General features: G+C 61.2%; 1 protein-coding gene across 1 annotated transcript in view; it reads left to right on the top strand.

Moving 5' to 3' along the window:
• Positions 1-4,337: 4,337 nt before the first annotated feature.
• Positions 4,338-18,211, top strand: part of LOC128973591 (zinc finger protein 418-like) — a 39,074-nt gene continuing 25,200 nt past the window's right edge. The window contains exons 1-6 of the mRNA XM_054389933.1: positions 4,338-5,243; positions 5,341-5,467; positions 5,905-6,018; positions 6,599-6,709; positions 6,806-6,925; positions 7,572-8,251. Of these exons, the coding sequence (XP_054245908.1) occupies positions 4,338-5,243; positions 5,341-5,467; positions 5,905-6,018; positions 6,599-6,709; positions 6,806-6,925; positions 7,572-8,251 (2,058 nt within the window). The remainder of the gene's footprint in view (positions 5,244-5,340; positions 5,468-5,904; positions 6,019-6,598; positions 6,710-6,805; positions 6,926-7,571; positions 8,252-18,211) is intronic.

Below are 18,211 nucleotides of genomic sequence, written 5' to 3'. Positions count from 1 at the left end.
TAACCCTCCTGGTGGAGGCCGCGCCACGCATGCCCGTGCTGATTGGCTGCGGTGCGGCAGCGTGCACCTATGGAAGGGCGGGGCCAAGCCTCAGTTGACCAATAGTGAGAAAGGGTGGGCAGGCTCGCTCCACTGGATTGGCTGCTGCCCGGGTAAAAGGCGGGACGTGGCGCCGCGGCGGAATATGGTGGCTCTCGCGGCCTCTCCCAGATCTGAGGAGGGGGAATCCGAGGAGCGGAGTTCCTGAGGAGAGGATCCGGGCCGCGGGGGAGACTTCTGTCTGCAGCAGGGCCAGGGAGGTGGCTGTCAAACTGCCGGGCGCCGGAATGGCTTTTGCAGGCCACTGGGGCACGGTGTGCGGACTCCAGAGCTGCCCCAGCACTGCAGGGAGGGTCTCAGCAGAGCACAGCACAGGGGCAGAATCCCCTCCCTGCCCCTGCTGCCCACGCTGGTGGGAATCACCCTAGGACAGGCTGGGGCTGGCCTGGCAGCACTCAGTGCTGGCTCCTCTCCAGCTTCTCACCCCCCAGCATCCCTAAGTCCTCCACAGGGTTGCTCTCCAGCCCTTCATTCCCAGCTGAGGGTGCCTCGATCCCACTGCCCGTGGCATTGATGGAGGTGTTAACCAGTATTGGTCCCAGCATGGACCCCTGAGGGACACCACTTGTCACTCATCTCCATCTGGATATGAAGCCATTCACCACCACCCTCTGGGTGTGACCCTCCGACCAATTCCTCATCCACTGAGCAGTCTGCCTATCAAATCCATCTCTCTCCAATTTAGACAGAGAACGGTCTTGTTGGAATTGTGTCAGAGGCCTTCCAGAATTCTAGATAGAAAACATCAAGAGCTCTTCCACTGACATTGTCACTTCAGCTTGGAAAGCCACACGACTGGTCAGGAAGGACTTGCCCTCACTGAAGCCATGCTGGCTGTTTCTGATCAGCTCCCTGTCCTCTGTGTGCCTTAGCAGAGCTTCTAGCAGAACATCTGTGTAGCAGAAGTTACTTTAAATCTGCAGAGTAATTTGAGCTGATTTGAGGGATTTTTGCCTCCAGCAGCAGATCAGGCAAACCCAGTGGGAAGCAGAAGAGAGGATGACTCAGATGAATTCAGAGAGTTCCTGTTGCACCAGCAAGCCCATGAGGGAGAAGGACTCCATCCATGCACAGAGTACCTGGAGAGATTTAAACTGGAAGGTGGTCTTATAAAACACCAGCAGGTTCACACCAAAAGGTTTCTGGTGTCCTCAAACATCTGCACAGTCTGTGGGAAGAGCTTTGGCTGCCTCGTAGGCCACCAGAGAACTCACACTGGGGACAGGCCCTACAAGTGTATCCAGTGTGTGACAAAAGCTTCATGGAAGGACCCAGGCTCACCACTCACTTGAGAACTCACAAGGTTCACCTGTGACCCCTGTCCCAAAAGCTGTCCTGGGCTCTTTCCACCCTGTTATGATTAAATCCTTCCTTGTCCAGAGAGAATGGCTCATACTTATGTGTGACCTGGATGGTCTGGAGACTTGGGTGGAGAGGACTCTTGTGAAGTTCAACCAGGGCAAGTATAGGGTCCTGCCCCTGAGAAGGAATAATGCCCTGCACCGGTACAGATAAGGGGGTGTCCTGCTGGGAAGCAGCTCCAGGGAGAAGGTCCTGGGAATGCTGGGGGACACCATGCTCACCATAAGCCAGCAACCTGCCCTTGTGGCCAAGAAGGCCAATGGTGTCTGAGGGAGAGGGGGTACATGAAGAATAGTGTTGGCAGCAGGTTGAGGGAGGTTGCTTCCAAGGACTGGAGGTTCCCTCTGTGAGTCCAGGCTGAGAGAGCTGGGCTTGGTCAGCCTGGAGAAGGGAAGGCTCCAAGGAGACCTTCTGGTGGCCGACCAGAAAGCTGGGAAGAGACTTCTGAGCAGGTCCTGCTGTGACAGGAAAAGGGCTGATGGTGTGAACTGAGAGAGGGAGATTCAGACTGAGAGAAGGGAGAAATGTTTGACACTGAGGGTGGTGGACTAGATGAGCTTTAAAGGTTCTTTCCCACCCAAACCACTCCATGATCCTTTACAGAGACTCTCCAACCTCTGTATTTCTTTAATCAAAGCTTTAGGTCTTGTTTCATCCACAAACATGAAGCTCTCACTGCTCTGTGCCACCATGCCAGGGGCAGCAGTGACAAAAGCCCCCAAACAGTCTTTGAACGACAGAAGCAAGGCCAGGATGCTGCACCTGAATCCCAGCACTCCTGTTTGGGCTCCAAGTGAATCCCAGCACCTCAGCAATGCTACTGAATCCCAACTCCTTAGGGATCCAGGTGAATCCCAGCACCTGTCAGATTCAGGCAGTTCCCAGCACCTCAGATCTAGATGAATCTCAGCACCTCTGGGTTGGATCCAAGCGGACCCCAGCTGCCCTGGGATGGAGCAGGCAGTGCTGGGTTGGAGGCAGCTCTGTGCACCCAAACAGGCTCAGTTTTCATTTTGCCTCCCCCTTTCTTGGTGCCAAGACTGATGGTCATGCTGGTGACCCTGACGCCAGTGTCAGTGCCAGGACTTGGTGCTGGTGTCAATGCCGATGGCAGTGCCAACTCTGGTGCTGATGCTGGGTACTGGTACTGGTGCCTGTGCCAATGCCTGTGCTGATGCTAGTGCCAATGCCTGCGCCAGGGCTTGGTGCCAGTGCCAATACCAGTTCTGACCCTGGTGCAGATATAAGTAGTGAGGCTTGTTACTGGTGCTGGTGCCCACACTGGTGCTGCTGCTGCTGCTGATACCGATGGTCCTGCTTACACCAGTCCCAGTGCCTGTGCCAGTGCTGGGTTGATGCTGAAGCCAGTGCTGATGCTGGTGCCCATGCCCATGCTAGGTTGATCCCGATGCCAATGCTAGCACCAATGCCCATGCCTGTGCTAGGTCGATCCTGGTGCCCATTCTAGTGCTGGCACCAGTGCCAATGGCAGTGCCCATGCTAGGCTGATACTAATCTCATCCCAGTGTCAACACCAGTACTGATGCCCATGCTGGTGGCAGTGCCGGTGCCAATGCCCATGGCCGTGCCCGGTGGCAGTTGGGTCGGGGCTGCCGCTGTGGGGGAGCTGCCGGTGCCAGTGCCGGTGGCGGGGCATCGGCAAAGTCGTTGGCGGGGCTGCCGGTGCCAGTGCCCGTGTCCGGTCGCTGCCGGTGGCGGTGCCCGTGTCCGGTCGCTGCCGGGGGCGGTGCCGGTGCCGTGGCGGGGCGGCCGGGCTGCCGGTGCCGGTAGGCGGCACTGCTCTGCTCTCCGCGCTCCGCCGCTCCCCCCGCCTGCCGCCGCCGAGCCCGGAGGAGGCGGATGCAATTCCCCGGCTGCCCCTGGCTCCTCGGCGGGGCGGCGGGGCCCGGCCCGCAGCTCGCAGCTACCGACAGCGGCCCCGCTCCCGCTCCCGGTCCCAGCCCCGGCGCTGCGGAAGGCGGCAGCGCGGCCCCGCTTCGCTCCGCGCTCTCCCCGCCGCGGCCCGGCCCCAGCCACCGGGGCCCGGCCCAGCACCGCGGGGCCATGGCCGAGTGGGCGCCCGCCCAGGTAAGCGCGGCCCGGCCAGGCCCGTGGCGGGGGGTGAGGGGGACGACCGGGACCGGTAAACGGAGGCGGAGCCGCCCCGCCCGCCGCTCCGCACCACCGCCTCGGGCCGGCGCGGCCGGGACCTCCCGCGGTGCTCCTGGGCCCCCCCCGGTACCCTCCGACCGGGGAGCCCCGGAGACCCTCTGTGCCTTCCATCCCCGAGCTGCCCGGCGGGACTTGACCTGCGACATCCCTGCGTCCCTGGGTTGGCACCGGGCACCGCTGACCTGCGATGTCCCCACGTCGCCGGGATGGCACCGGGCACCGCTGAGCCGGGATGTCCCGGTGCCCCCGGAGTGTCCCCTTGTCCCCGAGATGTGACCGGGAACTACTGACCCAGGACGCTCCCGTGTCCCTTGGATGTGGCTGGGCAGCGCTGACCTGGGATGTCCTGGTGCCCCCAGGATGTCCCTGTATCATCAGGATGTGCCCAGGCAGTGCTGACCCAGGATGGCCACAGTGCCCCTGGGATGTGCCCAGGCACTGCTGACCCAGAGTGTCCCTGTGTCCCCAGGATGCTCTGTGCAGGCTCCAGCCTTGGGCTGCCCCAGACACCTATGATGCAGGGTGGCCCTGTGTGTGCCCAGGATGGGCCCAAGGCCCCAGGTGCAGGTTGTCCTGTGCTGCCAGCTACTCCCTACCCACCCAACCCCATCCTCCTGGCACAGGGCCCTTCCTGGGCAGGCCCAGGGAAGCCCCCACAAGGGGTAAGGGGTATGGGGTGCCAAGGTGGGGGTTGCCCCCGTGGCATGGTCACCTGCCTGGTGCTGGCCAGTGTGCCCCAGAGGACAATGATAAGCACTGACCCCATGGCCACCGTGGCTGCACCGCAATTCCTCCCCTGTCCAACGTGTCCTGCCCAGTGGCACTACTGGACCTCCTTCATCCTCGTCATCCCCTCGGGCCTGTGGCACCCATCTGCTCTGTCCCCTTTTGGAGCTCAGGCTGGGTACCAGCAGCTCCGTCCTTGTCTGGGCAGCACCAACTGTCCCAGGTTGCCAGATGCTTCCAGGCTGAGTAGCTGGCATGGGGTGGGCATGATGGTGGTGGTGAGAGGGTGGTTCCTCAGTGGTATCTGTGGCTGGGAGGACTATGGGCATCACACCTGGGTGACCTGGCACAGAGTGGCAGATGGCGACGGTGGCCAAAAGCTCTCAGATGCGGACGAGTGGCACCTGCCACGGGAGCTCTGGGCATGCCCCAGAGTGGGTGACCCTGGGCCACCTCCCACCCAGGCGCTCCCCACGGTTCAGGTGCAGGAGTGGAACGTGGAGGCCCCGCACCTGATGCCGCTGCAGCCGCCGCTGCTGCCGGAGCGGGCACACGTGCGGGAGGCACAGCTCCACTCCGCAGAGGCCTCGCTCTGGACCGTGGTGGCCACGGTGCAGGCAATGGAGAGGAAGATCGACCTGCTGGCCACCCGCCTGCTCAGCCTGGAGGGGCGATCCGGCACAGCTGAGAAGAAGCTCCTAGACTGCGAGAAGACAGCCATGGAGTTCGGGAACCAGCTGGAGAGCAAGTGGGCAGTGCTGGGCACCCTGATCCAGGAGTACGGACTGCTGCAGCGGCGCCTGGAGAACGTGGAGAACCTCCTCAAGAACAGGAACTTCTGGGTGCTGCGGCTGCCCCCTGGCCCCCGGGGTGAGGTCCCCAAGGTAACGACTCCCAGGGGAGCCAGGGGACTTGCAGGGGGGGACCCATGGCTCCCCTGGGAGCAGGCGCCGCTGAGCTGCCAGGGCCTTGTCCCCGCAGGTGCCAGTGACATTTGTTGACATTGCTGTCTACTTCTCGGCGGAGGAGTGGAAGAATCTGGAGGAGTGGCAGAAGGAGCTGTACAATAACCTGGTGAAGGAGAACTACGAGTCCTTGATCTCCTTGGGTAAAGAAGCCCTTTCACCCTCTCCCTGGCAGGCCAGGCTGATGGCTGCATCTTCCCATCGGTGCCCTGGTCCCCTATGGGCGGGTGGTGGTGGCCCACACTGTGGCCCTGGGACCTCCTGTTCCAGAGGGAATCCATGTGGCTTGTGCCATGGGGTGGGAGGTCAGAAGGAATCCATGTGGCTTGTGCCATGGGGTGGGATGTGCTGTGCCAGTTCTGCCAATGTGAGGCAGCCAGTGCCACCTGGCCACAGGGGGTATGTCCTTGTCTCCCAAAAGCCATGGTCTGAGCATCTGTGCTGATCTCCAGCGTGCAGGCCCTGCTGAATTTGAGCAGGTTCTTCTCCAGGGTCGGTGCCAGGGTCTGGCAGCCTCTGGGTGCTGGGGAGGGATGTGTGAGCACAGCACTGGTGCCAGCTGTGCTGTCTCTCTTCACAGATGGTGCCCTCTCCAGGAGCGAGGTGCAGCCCCGCAGCGAGAGGGGAGAGGGTCCCTGTGTCCCTGAGCAGAGGGAGCTGGAGCAGAGGGAGCTGCCACCAGACACCTGTGCAGGTGAGGCACCAGGTGGGCACTGGGTGGGCACCGGGGCAGCGCTGGATGCCCCCCTCCCCACTGCCATGCTGTTTTCCCCACCCTTCTGTTCTCCACCTCAGGGATGTCCCTGCTCCTTCCCCAGTATTCTGAGCCCCCTCCCAGGGCCCAGTTTTGGGGTTATGTGACTAGGGGCCAGCATAAGTGACCTCAGAAAGTGCCCTGGTGTGCTGGAGCTCTTGAACAGCCGTTGCTGGAAGGTCTGTGTGTCCTTACTGCCACCACGTCATGTCAGAGCCCATGGGCTGTGCCACGGTCACCCATCCCCAAGGGCTGTACCACGGTCACCTGTCCCCAAGAGCTGTTCTTCAGTCCCCAGTCCCCCAGGGCTGTGCTGTAGTTGCCTCATCCCCATGAGCTGTTCCAGGGTCACCGATCCCCACAGCTCCCATGGGGGTGTTTGATGCCCCTCAACCACTGTGGGACAGGGATGTCCCACGTGGGTCCCACACCCCGAGGCGAGCTGGCTGTGGGTTGTGCCAGGTGGCCATATCCTGGCACTGAGTGGCCATATCCTGGCACTGACCAAGCCTCTCCCCAGGAGCAGAGTCACTGATCTCCACCTCCGACATCCTGTCCCGCATCAAGCAGGAGGTGGCCTTCGTGGGGGAGCAGCAGTTCACGGAGGAGAGAGCGATGCCACCTGACCCCTGCGCAGGTGAGCTGTGCCACACCCCTGCCTGCTGCCTCACGGGGTGCAGGATGTGGCCCCACTCCCCTGAGTGCCCATCCCTGTCCCTCCCTGCAGGTGCGGATGCCCTGATCACGGCGCATGACTTCCTGTCCTGGATCAAGCAGGAGGAGGAGCCCTGTGTCCGCGAGCCCTGGGAGCTGCCTGAGAGGGAGATGCTGACAGGTCCTGGTCCTGGTGAGCAATGCTGAGGCTGGGACCATGGGGCTGGGGTGCAGAGAGGATCCACCCAGGCTGGGCTGGGGCATGGGGATGGCCCTGCAGTGTCTCTGGCAGGTGTTGACCAGAGCCTTTCTGAGAAGGACCAGTCCAGAGAAGGGCAATGAAGCTGGTGATGGGTTCAGTTTGGGGCCTCTTGCTTCAAGAAGGACATTGGAGCAGGTCCAGAGGAGGGCCTGGTCGAATGGTCTGGAGAACAGGGCTGGTGAGTAGCAGCTGAGGGACCTGGGGGTGTTGAGCCTGGAGAAAAGGAGGATGAAGGGAGACCTTCTGGCTCTCTGCAACTCCCTGAAAGGAGGTTGGAGCCAGGTCTGGATTGGTCTCTTCTCCCAAGGAACAAGTGACAGACAGGACAAGAGGAAACAGCCTTAAGTTGCCCCAGGACAGGTTTAGGTTGGACATGAAACTGCTTTCCTGAAAGGGTTCTCAAACGTTGGCCCAGGCTGCTCAGGAGGGAGTTGAATCCCCATCCCTGGAGGTGTTTGAAAGCTGCAGAGACATGGTGCTGAGGGCCATGTTTTAGCACCAGCCATGGTTGGACTCCGTTATCTGAAAGGCTTTTCCCAGCTCAATCAATTCTCCTCACTTGTTCTCTCCCCTGCAGCCGGCGAGGGGATGCTGGTGAAGACGGAGGAGCGGTGCCCCCACGCCGAGCCCCCCGAGGAGGTGGGTTTGCCAGGGGGCTCCGGGGAGCTACTCTTCCCAGGTGCGGGCTTCGGGAACCCCGAAGGACCGGCGGCAGCGGTGCCGACGGCCGTGGCGATGCCGGCGCAGCACAGACTGGCCAAAGCTCCGGCCCCAGAGCCGGGCCCCGGGGCGGAGCCCGCAGGGGTGCCCAGCGCCACGCCGGGCCCCACCGAGGAGCGTCCGCACGGCTGCGCCGAGTGCGGGAAGAGCTTCAGCGGGAAGAAGAGTCTGCGGATCCACCAGCGCAGCCACGCCGCCGAGCGGCCCTACCCCTGCGCCGAGTGCGGCAAGAGCTTCAACTGCCATTCGGGGCTGGTGCGGCACCAGATGATCCACCGCGGCGAGCGGCCCTACAAATGCTCCGAGTGCGGCAAGTGCTACAGCCGCAAGGAGCACCTGCAGAACCACCAGCGGCTGCACACCGGCGAGCGCCCCTTCGCCTGCGCCGCCTGCGGCAAGAGCTTCATCCGCAAGCAGAACCTGCTCAAGCACCAACGCATCCACACCGGCGAGAGGCCCTACCAGTGCCCGGCCTGCGGGCGCAGCTTCCGCTACAAGGAATCCCTCAAGGATCACCAGCGGGTCCACGGGGCCGAGGCGGGACCCCCGCCGCTGCCCCCTCCTGGTATTATGCCCCCCGGGGACTAGGGGATTGCCGGTTGCGGACTGAGACCCGCCCCGGCCCCAGAACATGGGATGGGGGCAGGCGCCGGCCACGCAGCTTCCTACCAAATAGAGGTGTCCCCTCCCCCAGCCCAGGGCTGGTCCCCACCGCCACGGACGGACGCTCTCCAGCCCCTCCGCTGCTCTCCCCACCAGACAATCTTGCTGCACGGGGTGGGGAGCAGCCCCCCCCCCCCCCACATGCATTTTTCCAACCCCTGCTGCCACCTCCCCGAGCCTGCTGCTCTTCTCCTTGCCCCCCCCCCCCCGCTTATTTTTACTGCCCCACCCCAGCTCACCCTGCGCCGTCCCGCTCTGTACAGTGCTTGGGGTGTCGTTTTGTATGGACCATACGATACAGAATAAAGTTGTGCTGGGTTGCATCTCCCCATTGAGGTCCCAAATCATCCCCCTGGGGTCCCCCCTTCTCCCTCCAGTTCCTAACCCCATCCCCAGGATCCTGGACCCAGGCAGTGCTGGTGAACAGAGGGCTGGGGGAGTTACCATGGGATGTGAGGCAGTGGGATCATGGGGTCCCCAGTCTTCCCCCATAGTCCTCCCAGCTCCCTGCTGTTCCTAACCCTATCCCTAGGGTCCTGCATCCAGAAAGGCAGCAGCAAGCTGAGGGAGTCACCACAAGACATGGGACAGTGGAATTGTGGGGTTCAGTCTGCCCACTGTGGTCCCCAATCTTCCCCCCCAGGATCCCCTTATCTCCCTCCCCCCTACCCCCCAGTTTCTGACCCCATCCCCAGGGTCTTGCACCCAGGAAGGCACCTGTGAGCATAGGGATGGGCTGGGGAGCCACCATGGGACACACAGCAGTATGAGTGGGATCATGGAGTTGATTGTGGAGACTGCCAGGGAGGGCCCCTGGTGTCACCAGCTGTGGTGGCCTTGCACTGGTTGGGCTGCACAAAGACACCCCCACACCTCCCACCTGCCCTGTCCACCCGGGTGACAAACAAGCTGCCACCAAGCAGGAATGTAGCCATGGGTCCTCAGGTGCTCTGGTTGGCAGGGAGTGGGACATCAGCCCAGGGTGGGGTTTTCAGGTGTGCTGTCACCTCCATGTGGGCTGCGGCTGGAGGGTGAGGTGCAAAGAGCTGCAGCTCCTGGGAACACTGCACATGCTAAGGGGACACCACAGCCACAGCACCCTGCCTGGTGGCATGCTCCCTGGGGATACTGCACACTGCTGGGGACACTATACATTGTCCTGGGACCCTTGGACACTCCTTGGGGAACACAACAGTGCTTAGGGACACTGCACACTCCCTGGGGACCCTGCTCAGCATCCAACCCAAGCAGGATGGGAGGTGGCAGGGATGGAGTTGCTGCCATCTCACTCCCCCAACCCCAGGGCCGCTTCATGCTGGTGATGCTGGGGACATCGGTAGGGCAGAACCATAGACTGGAGACAAATCAGCAGCGTGAACCCATGCCGAGGGCACACACACACACAGACAGCTTTTTCTGAGCTGTTTGGGGTTTTTCTGGGGGGGATGTTTTTGTGTTTTGGGTTTTTTTAGCTTTTTTTTTAACAGAAGTTTATGGTTATATGCAAATTAGGTCATTAAATGATTTGCATAAAAGGTTCGCACATCCGCGACTAAGTGTCCTAACCCCCCACCCTCCTCCCGTGTCCCCCCCAAAGGTAGTAATCCTACTCGACTAGTGCTGTCCCATGACCCCGCTGCCACACGCCTGTGCCCTGCTTGCTCACGGGCCCTGCTGTGGCAGAGGCATGGCCACGGGCACAGCCAGGCCTCCCTGGAGCTTGCCCAGCTTCACACACATGTGTGTATAGCTCTAACCCCACCCTGGGCACATGTGTACCCAGTGTCAGTTGCCCATGCCCGCCTGTGCCTTCCCCACACTCATGGTGGGGGGGGTCTGGGTGTGCCAGCCAGGCAGGCACTGAGCTGGCTCGGGCACACCACGACCCACAGATGTTTCCCTATGTGCATGTCCCTCTGCCCACACTCTGGAACCCACTGTGGGTACTGGGAGGGTGGTGGGCATGCCATGTCCTTGGCAGTCCCTGCCTGTCCCTAGCTGTTGGCGAGGAAGAGTCGTCTGTGTCGCGAGGCAGAACCACGTGGCCGGCCCCGACGCCGACCCCGGCCCCGGTTTCCAAAGGGGCTTCGGCCGGGCACAGTGGTCTCTGCCCAGTTGGCAGTGCCAGCCTGAGGCTCAGGGAACGCGGGCTCGGCTTTGGGCTGCTCAAGGAGCGGGCTGGGGTCTGGGCGTGGGTCGGGAGGTGGCGGCACGGGGCTCTGGCGCACGCCGGCGCGCTCCTGGCGCAGGTAGCGCAGCTCGTCGCGGATGTCCGTCAGGACGCCCAGCAGGCGGAACTGCAGCTCACGGTCGCGGGCCCTCTCCTCGCGCTGGGTGGCACGCTCCTCCTGCCACATGGCCAGCTCCTGGTGGTACAGCTGGTCCCACTGCTCCTCCAGGTCCAGCAGGTGATGGATGCTAGTCCTCCAGCTCTCCCGGCGGTGATCCTCCCGCAGGCGGGAGCAGCCCAGGCCGCGGGGTGGGCCGGGGGCGCTGGGGGCATCCCCTGGTGGGGAGGCAGAGGAGGGCAGAGACTCCTCGGTCAGGGCTCCGTGCAGCGGGGAGCGGGCCGGGGGCTCCTCCTCTGCCGACGGCTTCTCCCAGGTGGGCCCCATCAGTACCCTGGGCAAAGCACCCATCTCGGGGCCTGAGCCCCCCGCATGCTCCTCAGGATGCGAAGAGTCGAGCCCACGGCCCAGGGCAGGCAGGTCGGACACCCCCTCGTGGCCCCAGTCCGAGTGAGTGTCCACAGGGTTGAGAGGGTCCTCGGGCAGGGAGGTGACGGAGCCCTGGGAGCTGCAGCGGCGGATCAGCATGGCCTGGCGCGACAGTTTCATGTCTTCCTCCGCTGACGTGGGGGCTTCGGGCCCGGGCTGCACCCCTGTGGCCCCGCTGTGGCCCCTGTCCCCCTCCCGGCCTTCCCGCTCCTCCTCCTCAGACATGGAGGCGTAGGACACCAGGGATTCGTTCCGCAGGGATGGGGAAATGGCCGACACGTCTGGAGTGCGCAGCTCTGGGCCTGACTCGGCTGGAAGAGAAGTCCTCCGGTGAGACCCAGCCACTGCCCCAGCCCCTCCTTAACCCAGGACATCGGTGTCCGACTCACAGTCACCCCTGAAGGACACAGACATCCCTGAGGGCCACCATGGGCCACCATCCCATCTGCGCAGCCCTCACATTCCCCAGGTGCCCATGTGGGGCAGGGACAGACATGGCCTTTGTCTCCCCTTGGATTTGTCACCTTCTCCCCCCACAGGACAACCCTTGAAGGTCATTGATCTGTGCTCCAGGTTCCCAGCTGGACATTTGCAGCCCTTTGGGGCCAGCAGAGCAGGAGACGATTGCATGGGCTGGGCAGGTGCAGGGCACAAGTCTGGTTGAGGAGCAGCTGAGGAACCTGGGGTTCAGCCTGAAGAAAAGAGGAGACCTTTTGGCTCTCCAACTCCCTGAAAGAAGCCAGGTGGGGGTTGGTCTCTTCTCCCAAGGAACAAGTGACAGGACAAGAGGAAGTGACCTCAAGTTGCCCCAGGGGTTGGACATGAGGAACAATTTCTTCCTCATGAGGATTGTCCAGGCCTAGTCTAAACTGCCCAGGGCAGTGATGGAGTCCTCATCCCTGGAGGAGTTTCAAAGCTGTGGAGATGTGGTGCTGAGGGCCATGGTTTGGTGGTGACCTGGCAGTGCTGGGTTAAGGGCTGGACTCCATGACCTGAAGGGTCTCTTCCAACCACATCGATTCTGTGACTCCATGAAACCTTTCCTATCAGTCTCTACCCTGCACTGCCACCCCCAGGGCCACATCCAGCCCCACCAGCAGCACGACTGGTGGTCCTACTGGGACCAGGGCGGCAAACCACCAATTTCCATCCACCGTACTCCATCCATGCCCCCAGGCCCTCGCTGCACCGCCGCAGCCCTACCTGAGCTGCTCTGCCCTTCCCCGCGGCTGTACTCGCAGATGGCAGCAGGGTCAGGGCTCTGCACCGCCAGCCGTGGCACAGCCGAGCCCTCCACGTCTGGCAGCGCCGAGGGCTGCCCGTTGGTGTCGATGTAGATGCTGGGGTGGCTGACGCCAGGCTGCAGGTGCATGAAGGACTGCTTGGTGGCACCGGGAAAGAACAGGTCTGTGGGACACAGAGAATCCAGCCTCAGCCACCACTGCCCCATGCCAGCAGCCCATGTGCCTGCCAGGGAAGGACTCCCCATGGGAAGGGTCCCAGAGGAATCTGTAGGTTGTGTGAGGGACATGGTGACACCACAGTGCAGACACTCCTCCAGCAAGGCTGGCCAACCTGACTGCTCACCCTCATCACCATCCTGAACCTGCCCTCACCCCTAAATATCCCCCAGGACATCTTCCTTGCTATCTCCTAAAATGTCCCTAAGACCTCTTCTTTGGCATCACCTAGCTGTCCCTTCAGACCTCTTCCTTGGCACCCCCTAAACATCCTCCAAGACTTCCTTCTTCCCCCCATGACCTTTTCTTTCAGCCCACTCTGCAGACATCTGGTTCAGAGACAAATCCAAGCCTGAACCCGAGCCCCACACTGCCCACCTGTCCCCACTGGAACCCGAGGAGCCAAGTACAGCGGAAGGAGCAAGAACAACTAACCCTGGCGTCCTCTGGGGACACGAAGGTGCCAGACATGTTGCCTTCATGGAAATGAAAGGGCAGGGGAGGTTGTTTGCCTCCTGACTAGTAGCAAAGCCCAGTTAGGGTGCACCCATGGACCCAGCCCAGGACAACTGTGAGGCTGAGTCTTTCAATAGTGTCTTCCTCTTGAGCATCTCTCATGCATCTCAGTTACCCAAGAGCAGGACCAGGAACAGACACAAGGTTTGCTCTGCAGGTGACAGAGGGGTCAGAGGCAGAGTCCCCCAAGAACCCCCACTGCAGGAGGACACTGCAGTGTCTTTCCCACTGTGACTTTCCACTGAAGCAGATGCCCTTACTCCCTTTGCCCTCAGGTGACCATGAAGGGCACTGATCCCAAAAAGAACAGGAGAAATAAAATCCTGTCCCGTCCTTGACCAGCTGCCTTTGGATGGTGTCCAGCAAGACCAAATTCTGCCAAATTAAAGATAACCCCAGAAAATGATTCTGTCCCACCAAGTCAGAGGTGTTCCCATTAATCCCAGGTTACTTCCACACTGGGTTTTTAATTCCAGGGCATGCAGCTTCCAACCTTGGTGGTTTGCTGCTCAGGGTTGAAGGGACCATAAAAGTCATCCAGTTGCAACTTCCCTGGCATTAGCAGAAACACCTCCCACTAGCCCAGGTGGCTCAAGGCCTCATCCATCCTGGCCTTGAACACCTCCAGGGTGGAGGCATCCACAGCCTCCCTGGGCAATCTGTTCCAGTGTCTCACCACCCTCATTGCAAAGAATTTCTTCCTAATCTCCAGATCCAAGCACAGAATGCGAATGCCTGGCAGAGCCGAGGGGAAGCACAGCCTGGTGACGCCACCACGCCAGCCGTCACTGGCAGCACACATTGGGAGGATGCAGCAGGAGCTGTCCCCAGAGACCCAGCGGCACTGACCTGGGTCCAAGATGATTTCGGGCTCCGAGTCGTGGCTGGCCTGCAGGAAGGTGGAAGCCACCATCTTCTCGAGGGGTGTGAGGCGCGGCTTGTGGAGCGGCCCGCCGGTGCGGTTCACGGGCAGGTGCTTCTTGGAGGTGATCTTCTTCTTGACGTCCAGGCGCAGGTCGCGCCACTTGTGCTTGAGGTCATCAATGGAGCGCTCGGTGTAGCCCAGGAAGTTGACACGGCTTTGGATTTGGGTCCAGAGCTGCTTCCGCCGCACGGGGTGAGCCCGCAGGGCCTCGGACCCGTACAGGGCGCTGAAGTGCCGCACCACATTCCAGACCAGCGTCTCGGTCTCGTCATTGGAGAAGTTGGCCTTCCTCTTCCGGCCAGACGCTGGCATCGCCTGCGAGGCTGCGGCAGAGGTGGAAGGGGCACAATTGAACCTCGGTCCCCACTCCTCTCTGTCGGCTCCTGGGGGGAACATGGGGCTGCGGGAGCCTGAGGGAGCCGCGGAGGAGGGAGCCGAAGCAAGAGCCCCCGAGGCATCCATGGCAGGGGAGGCTTGGGCCAGGGAGGATCTAAAGAGCCGCTCCGGCACATCACGCGGCACGGGGGCACCTCATCCCCTCGCCCCGGCTCGAGAGCACCTGGGAGGGGAGAAAAGGAAAGGGCAGCGGTGGGTGGTGGCAGCACGGGGTGATGGTGAGGGTCCCTGGCCCTCTCCCAACTAGAGGAACCCAGGGGCCCCCAGCCAGCTACCACGGGGGCCGCGGAGAGGGTCGTGGTCACAGTGATGGTGGTGAGGACCACCAGCACGCAGTGAGGGGCCGTGGTGAGCCCCTCAGCTGTGGCAAGTGCCTCAGGGCCACACCAAGGGTGCTGAGGAGCACCTTGGGGCCAGGCTGAGAGTGGTGGAGGGTACCTCAAGGCCACAGTAAGGGCCTCATGGCCATGACAGCAGTGATGGGGAGTACCTCTGGTTGCACAGTGAGTGCCTCCGGGACATAGCCTTGGCAAGCACACTGGGGTCACAGCAGGAGCTGCAGCAACAACTGCAGGGCCATGGCCATCTCCTCTGAGCTATGGAGGGTGCTGGCCATAGTCAGCACCTCATGTCCACAGGAAGGACCTCGGTGATGGCAGGCACCTCAGCACTATGGCAGAGGGGTCTCAGGGCTGCAGTGAAGGCCTTGGCCATGGTGAGCCCTTCAGGTTTGCAGCAAGAGCCCCAGTGCTGTGACACAGACCTTGGCTATAGGACAGACCTAGGGGCTGTGGCAAGAGCATTGAGCAAGACAAGCATTTCAAGGCCAAGGTGAAGACCCTGGTCAAGATGCAGGTGTTGTCAAGAACCTTGGCCATGCTGAGAACCTCAAGACCCCAGTAAGTAACTGAGGTTCCTGGTGAGGACCTTGGGGTCACAGTGAAGTCCTTAGCCATGGCAAGCACCTCAAGGCCACAGCCAAGGTATTACAGAAGGCCTTAGGCATGGTGAATACCTCAAGCTCCCACTGAGGACTTTGGGGACATGGTGAATCCCATGGCCATAGCAAGTGCTTCAGGGTCATGAATAAGTCCTTCGAGGAGGCTTTGGTCATGGTGAACACCTCATGCTCCTATAGAGGCTCTTGGTGCCACGGCAAAGACCATGACAACGGTAAGTGCTTCAAAACCATGGTGAAAGCTTTGGCTATGGTGAACAACACAAGTTCTCACAAGGGCCTTAGAGCTATAGCAAGGACCAAGACCACATCAAAGATCCTGAAGAAGGCCTTGGCCACAGTAAACACCTCAAGCTCAATGTGAGAGCCTTGGCGACATGGCAAAGACCTTGGCCGTGCTGAACTTCTCACGCTCCTGTTGTGTGCCTCAAGATCCTGGCAAAGCCCATGGCCACAGTGCAGGTCTTGGGCCGATGGCAAAGCCCCCGGGCATGGTGAAAGCCACATTGTGGGCCCCGGGCTGGTTCTTGGCCATGGTGCATCCCTCAGCTCTGCCAGCCCCCTCAGTCCCCTAGCACCACGACAAAGTCCTTAACCGTCCTCAGCATCTCCAGGCCCCAGAAGGACCCCTCCAGTGGCCACCTCAAGCCCTTGCCCAAGCACTTCATCCTCCCACCGACCCTTTTTCACCCTCACACGCCGTGATGCCCTGGGGTGTGGGGGGCTGGGGGGGGCTGGTGGTCAACCCGTTCCCGGCTGCACCCCCGGGGGCAGGGCCGGGGCCTTCTGCGGGCGGCTTTTGTTCGCGCTTCCGCCGGGCACCGGGGACAAAGGAGCCGGGGCTGGAGCCGGGGGGGTGGCCGGGGGCAGGCACCGGGCCTCGGCCGTAGGCCTTTCCCCCCAGAACCCGCCCTTCCTGAACACCCCCCGGGGCAGGGGCGGCGGCGCCTACCTGTGCCGGGCCAGGCGTGCGAAGGGGAGGGGAGGGGAGGGAAGAAGCGGGGAGAGGGAAGGGGAGGGGGGGGGAGGGCCGGTCGGCGGAGGGGCCGGGCTCAGAGCGGGGCTCAGCTCCGGCAGCGGCGGCGGGTAATGGCTCCCGCCTCGGCGGAACTCGCCTGCATTTCCTCCACCTCCCAGCGCCGCGGGCCCTGCGCGCTGATGCGCGGAACGGCGCCGCCTGGCGGTTCCGCCGCGGAGCTGCGCCCCGAGCCGCGCGCGCAGAAAGGAGAGGGAGACGGGAGGGAACCATGGGGGGTGGTGAGGTCATGGAACCACTGTGTCATGGACCTATGGAGTCATGGAACCATTGTGTCATGGACCTATGGAGTCATGGAGTCATGGAACCACTGTGTCATGGACCTATGGAGTCATGGAACCATTGTGTCATGGACTTACGGAGTCACGGAACCATTGTGTCATGGACCTATGGAGTCATGGAACCACTGTGTCATGGACCTATGGAGTCATGGAACCATTGTGTCATGGACCTGTGGGGTCATGGAACCATTGTGTCATGGACCTATGGAGTCATGGAACCACTGTGTCATGGACCTATGGAATCATGGAACCATTGTGTCATGGACCTATGGAGTCATGGAACCACTGTGTTATGGACCTATGGAGTCATGGAACCATTGTGTCATGGACCTATGGAGTCATGGAGTCATGGAACCATTGTGTCATGGACCTATGGAGTCATGGAACCATTGTGTCATGGACCTATGGGGTCATGGAGTCATGGAACCATTGTGTCATGGACCTATGGAGTCATGGAAGCATTGGGTCATGGAGCTATGGAGTCATGGAACCATTGTGTCATGGACCTATGGAGTCATGGAAGCATTGGGTCATGGAGCTATGGAGTCATGGAACTATGGAACCATTGGATCATGAAGCTATGGTGTCATGGAACCATTGGGTCACGGAGCTATGGGGTCATGGAATCATGAGGTCGTGGAGCCATGGGGTCATCGATACGGAGTTATGGAACAGTTTGGATTGCAAAAGACCTTTAAGATCATCAAGTGCAACCATTCTCTAACTCTGCCAAGGCTGGTGCTAAGCCATATCCCTCAGCATCACATCTCTGCAGCTCTGAAAGACCAGGGATAGGGATTCAGCCACCTCGCTGGGGAGCATGTTCCAAGTTGTTGAGAACCCTTTCAGTGAAGTTTCTTCTAATATCCAACCCAAACCTCCTCTGTGGAATTTGCGGCTATTTCCTCTTGTTCTGTCCCTTGTTCCTTGGGAGAAGAGACCAAGCCCACCTGGCTCCAACCTCCTTTCAGGGAGGTGGAGCGAGCCAGAAGGTCTTCCCTCAGCCTCCTCTTCTCCAGGCTGAGCAACCCCAGTGACTGTGCATCCAAGTGGGCACTTCTCTGGTCACTCTTGAATACCCTTTGCACTGCAACGCGTCCACCTCCCACAGTAATCACTGTCCCCACAGCACTCCAGGGGAACCCCATGTACCCCAGAGACTGTACACCCCTAGTGGGTACCCCCCTGGGCACCCCTCCCACACCTCCCTGGATGCCCCTTGCTCTGCACGCACCCGAATGCACCTTGCACCCCCTGCCACGTTTACTCTGGCAGGCATCTGGATGCCCCCTAGGGGGGCCTTGGCACCTCCTGCATCCCTCAGGGTGCTTCGCAAACTCCGTGTCCTGTGCACACTGATGGTACTCAAGTCCTCAGACACCTCCTGGTTCTCGGTGCACATGTGGAGGGTCAGCTTGTACCCCTCTCCCACTTTGGAGACCTGGGTACAGGGGTCAGGGTGCACAGTGAGTGCCTGTTAGGGTGTGCAGCACAGTGAACTTGGCAGGGGGGGACTGTGCAGGGGACCCCCAAGGTGCACATGGG

The sequence above is a fragment of the Indicator indicator genome, chromosome 20 (genome assembly GCF_027791375.1).
Source record: "Indicator indicator isolate 239-I01 chromosome 20, UM_Iind_1.1, whole genome shotgun sequence".
Classification (NCBI taxonomy): Eukaryota; Metazoa; Chordata; class Aves; order Piciformes; family Indicatoridae; genus Indicator; species Indicator indicator.
The sequence above is the reverse complement of the archived record's forward strand: the minus strand, read 5'-3'. Positions and strand labels throughout refer to the sequence as shown.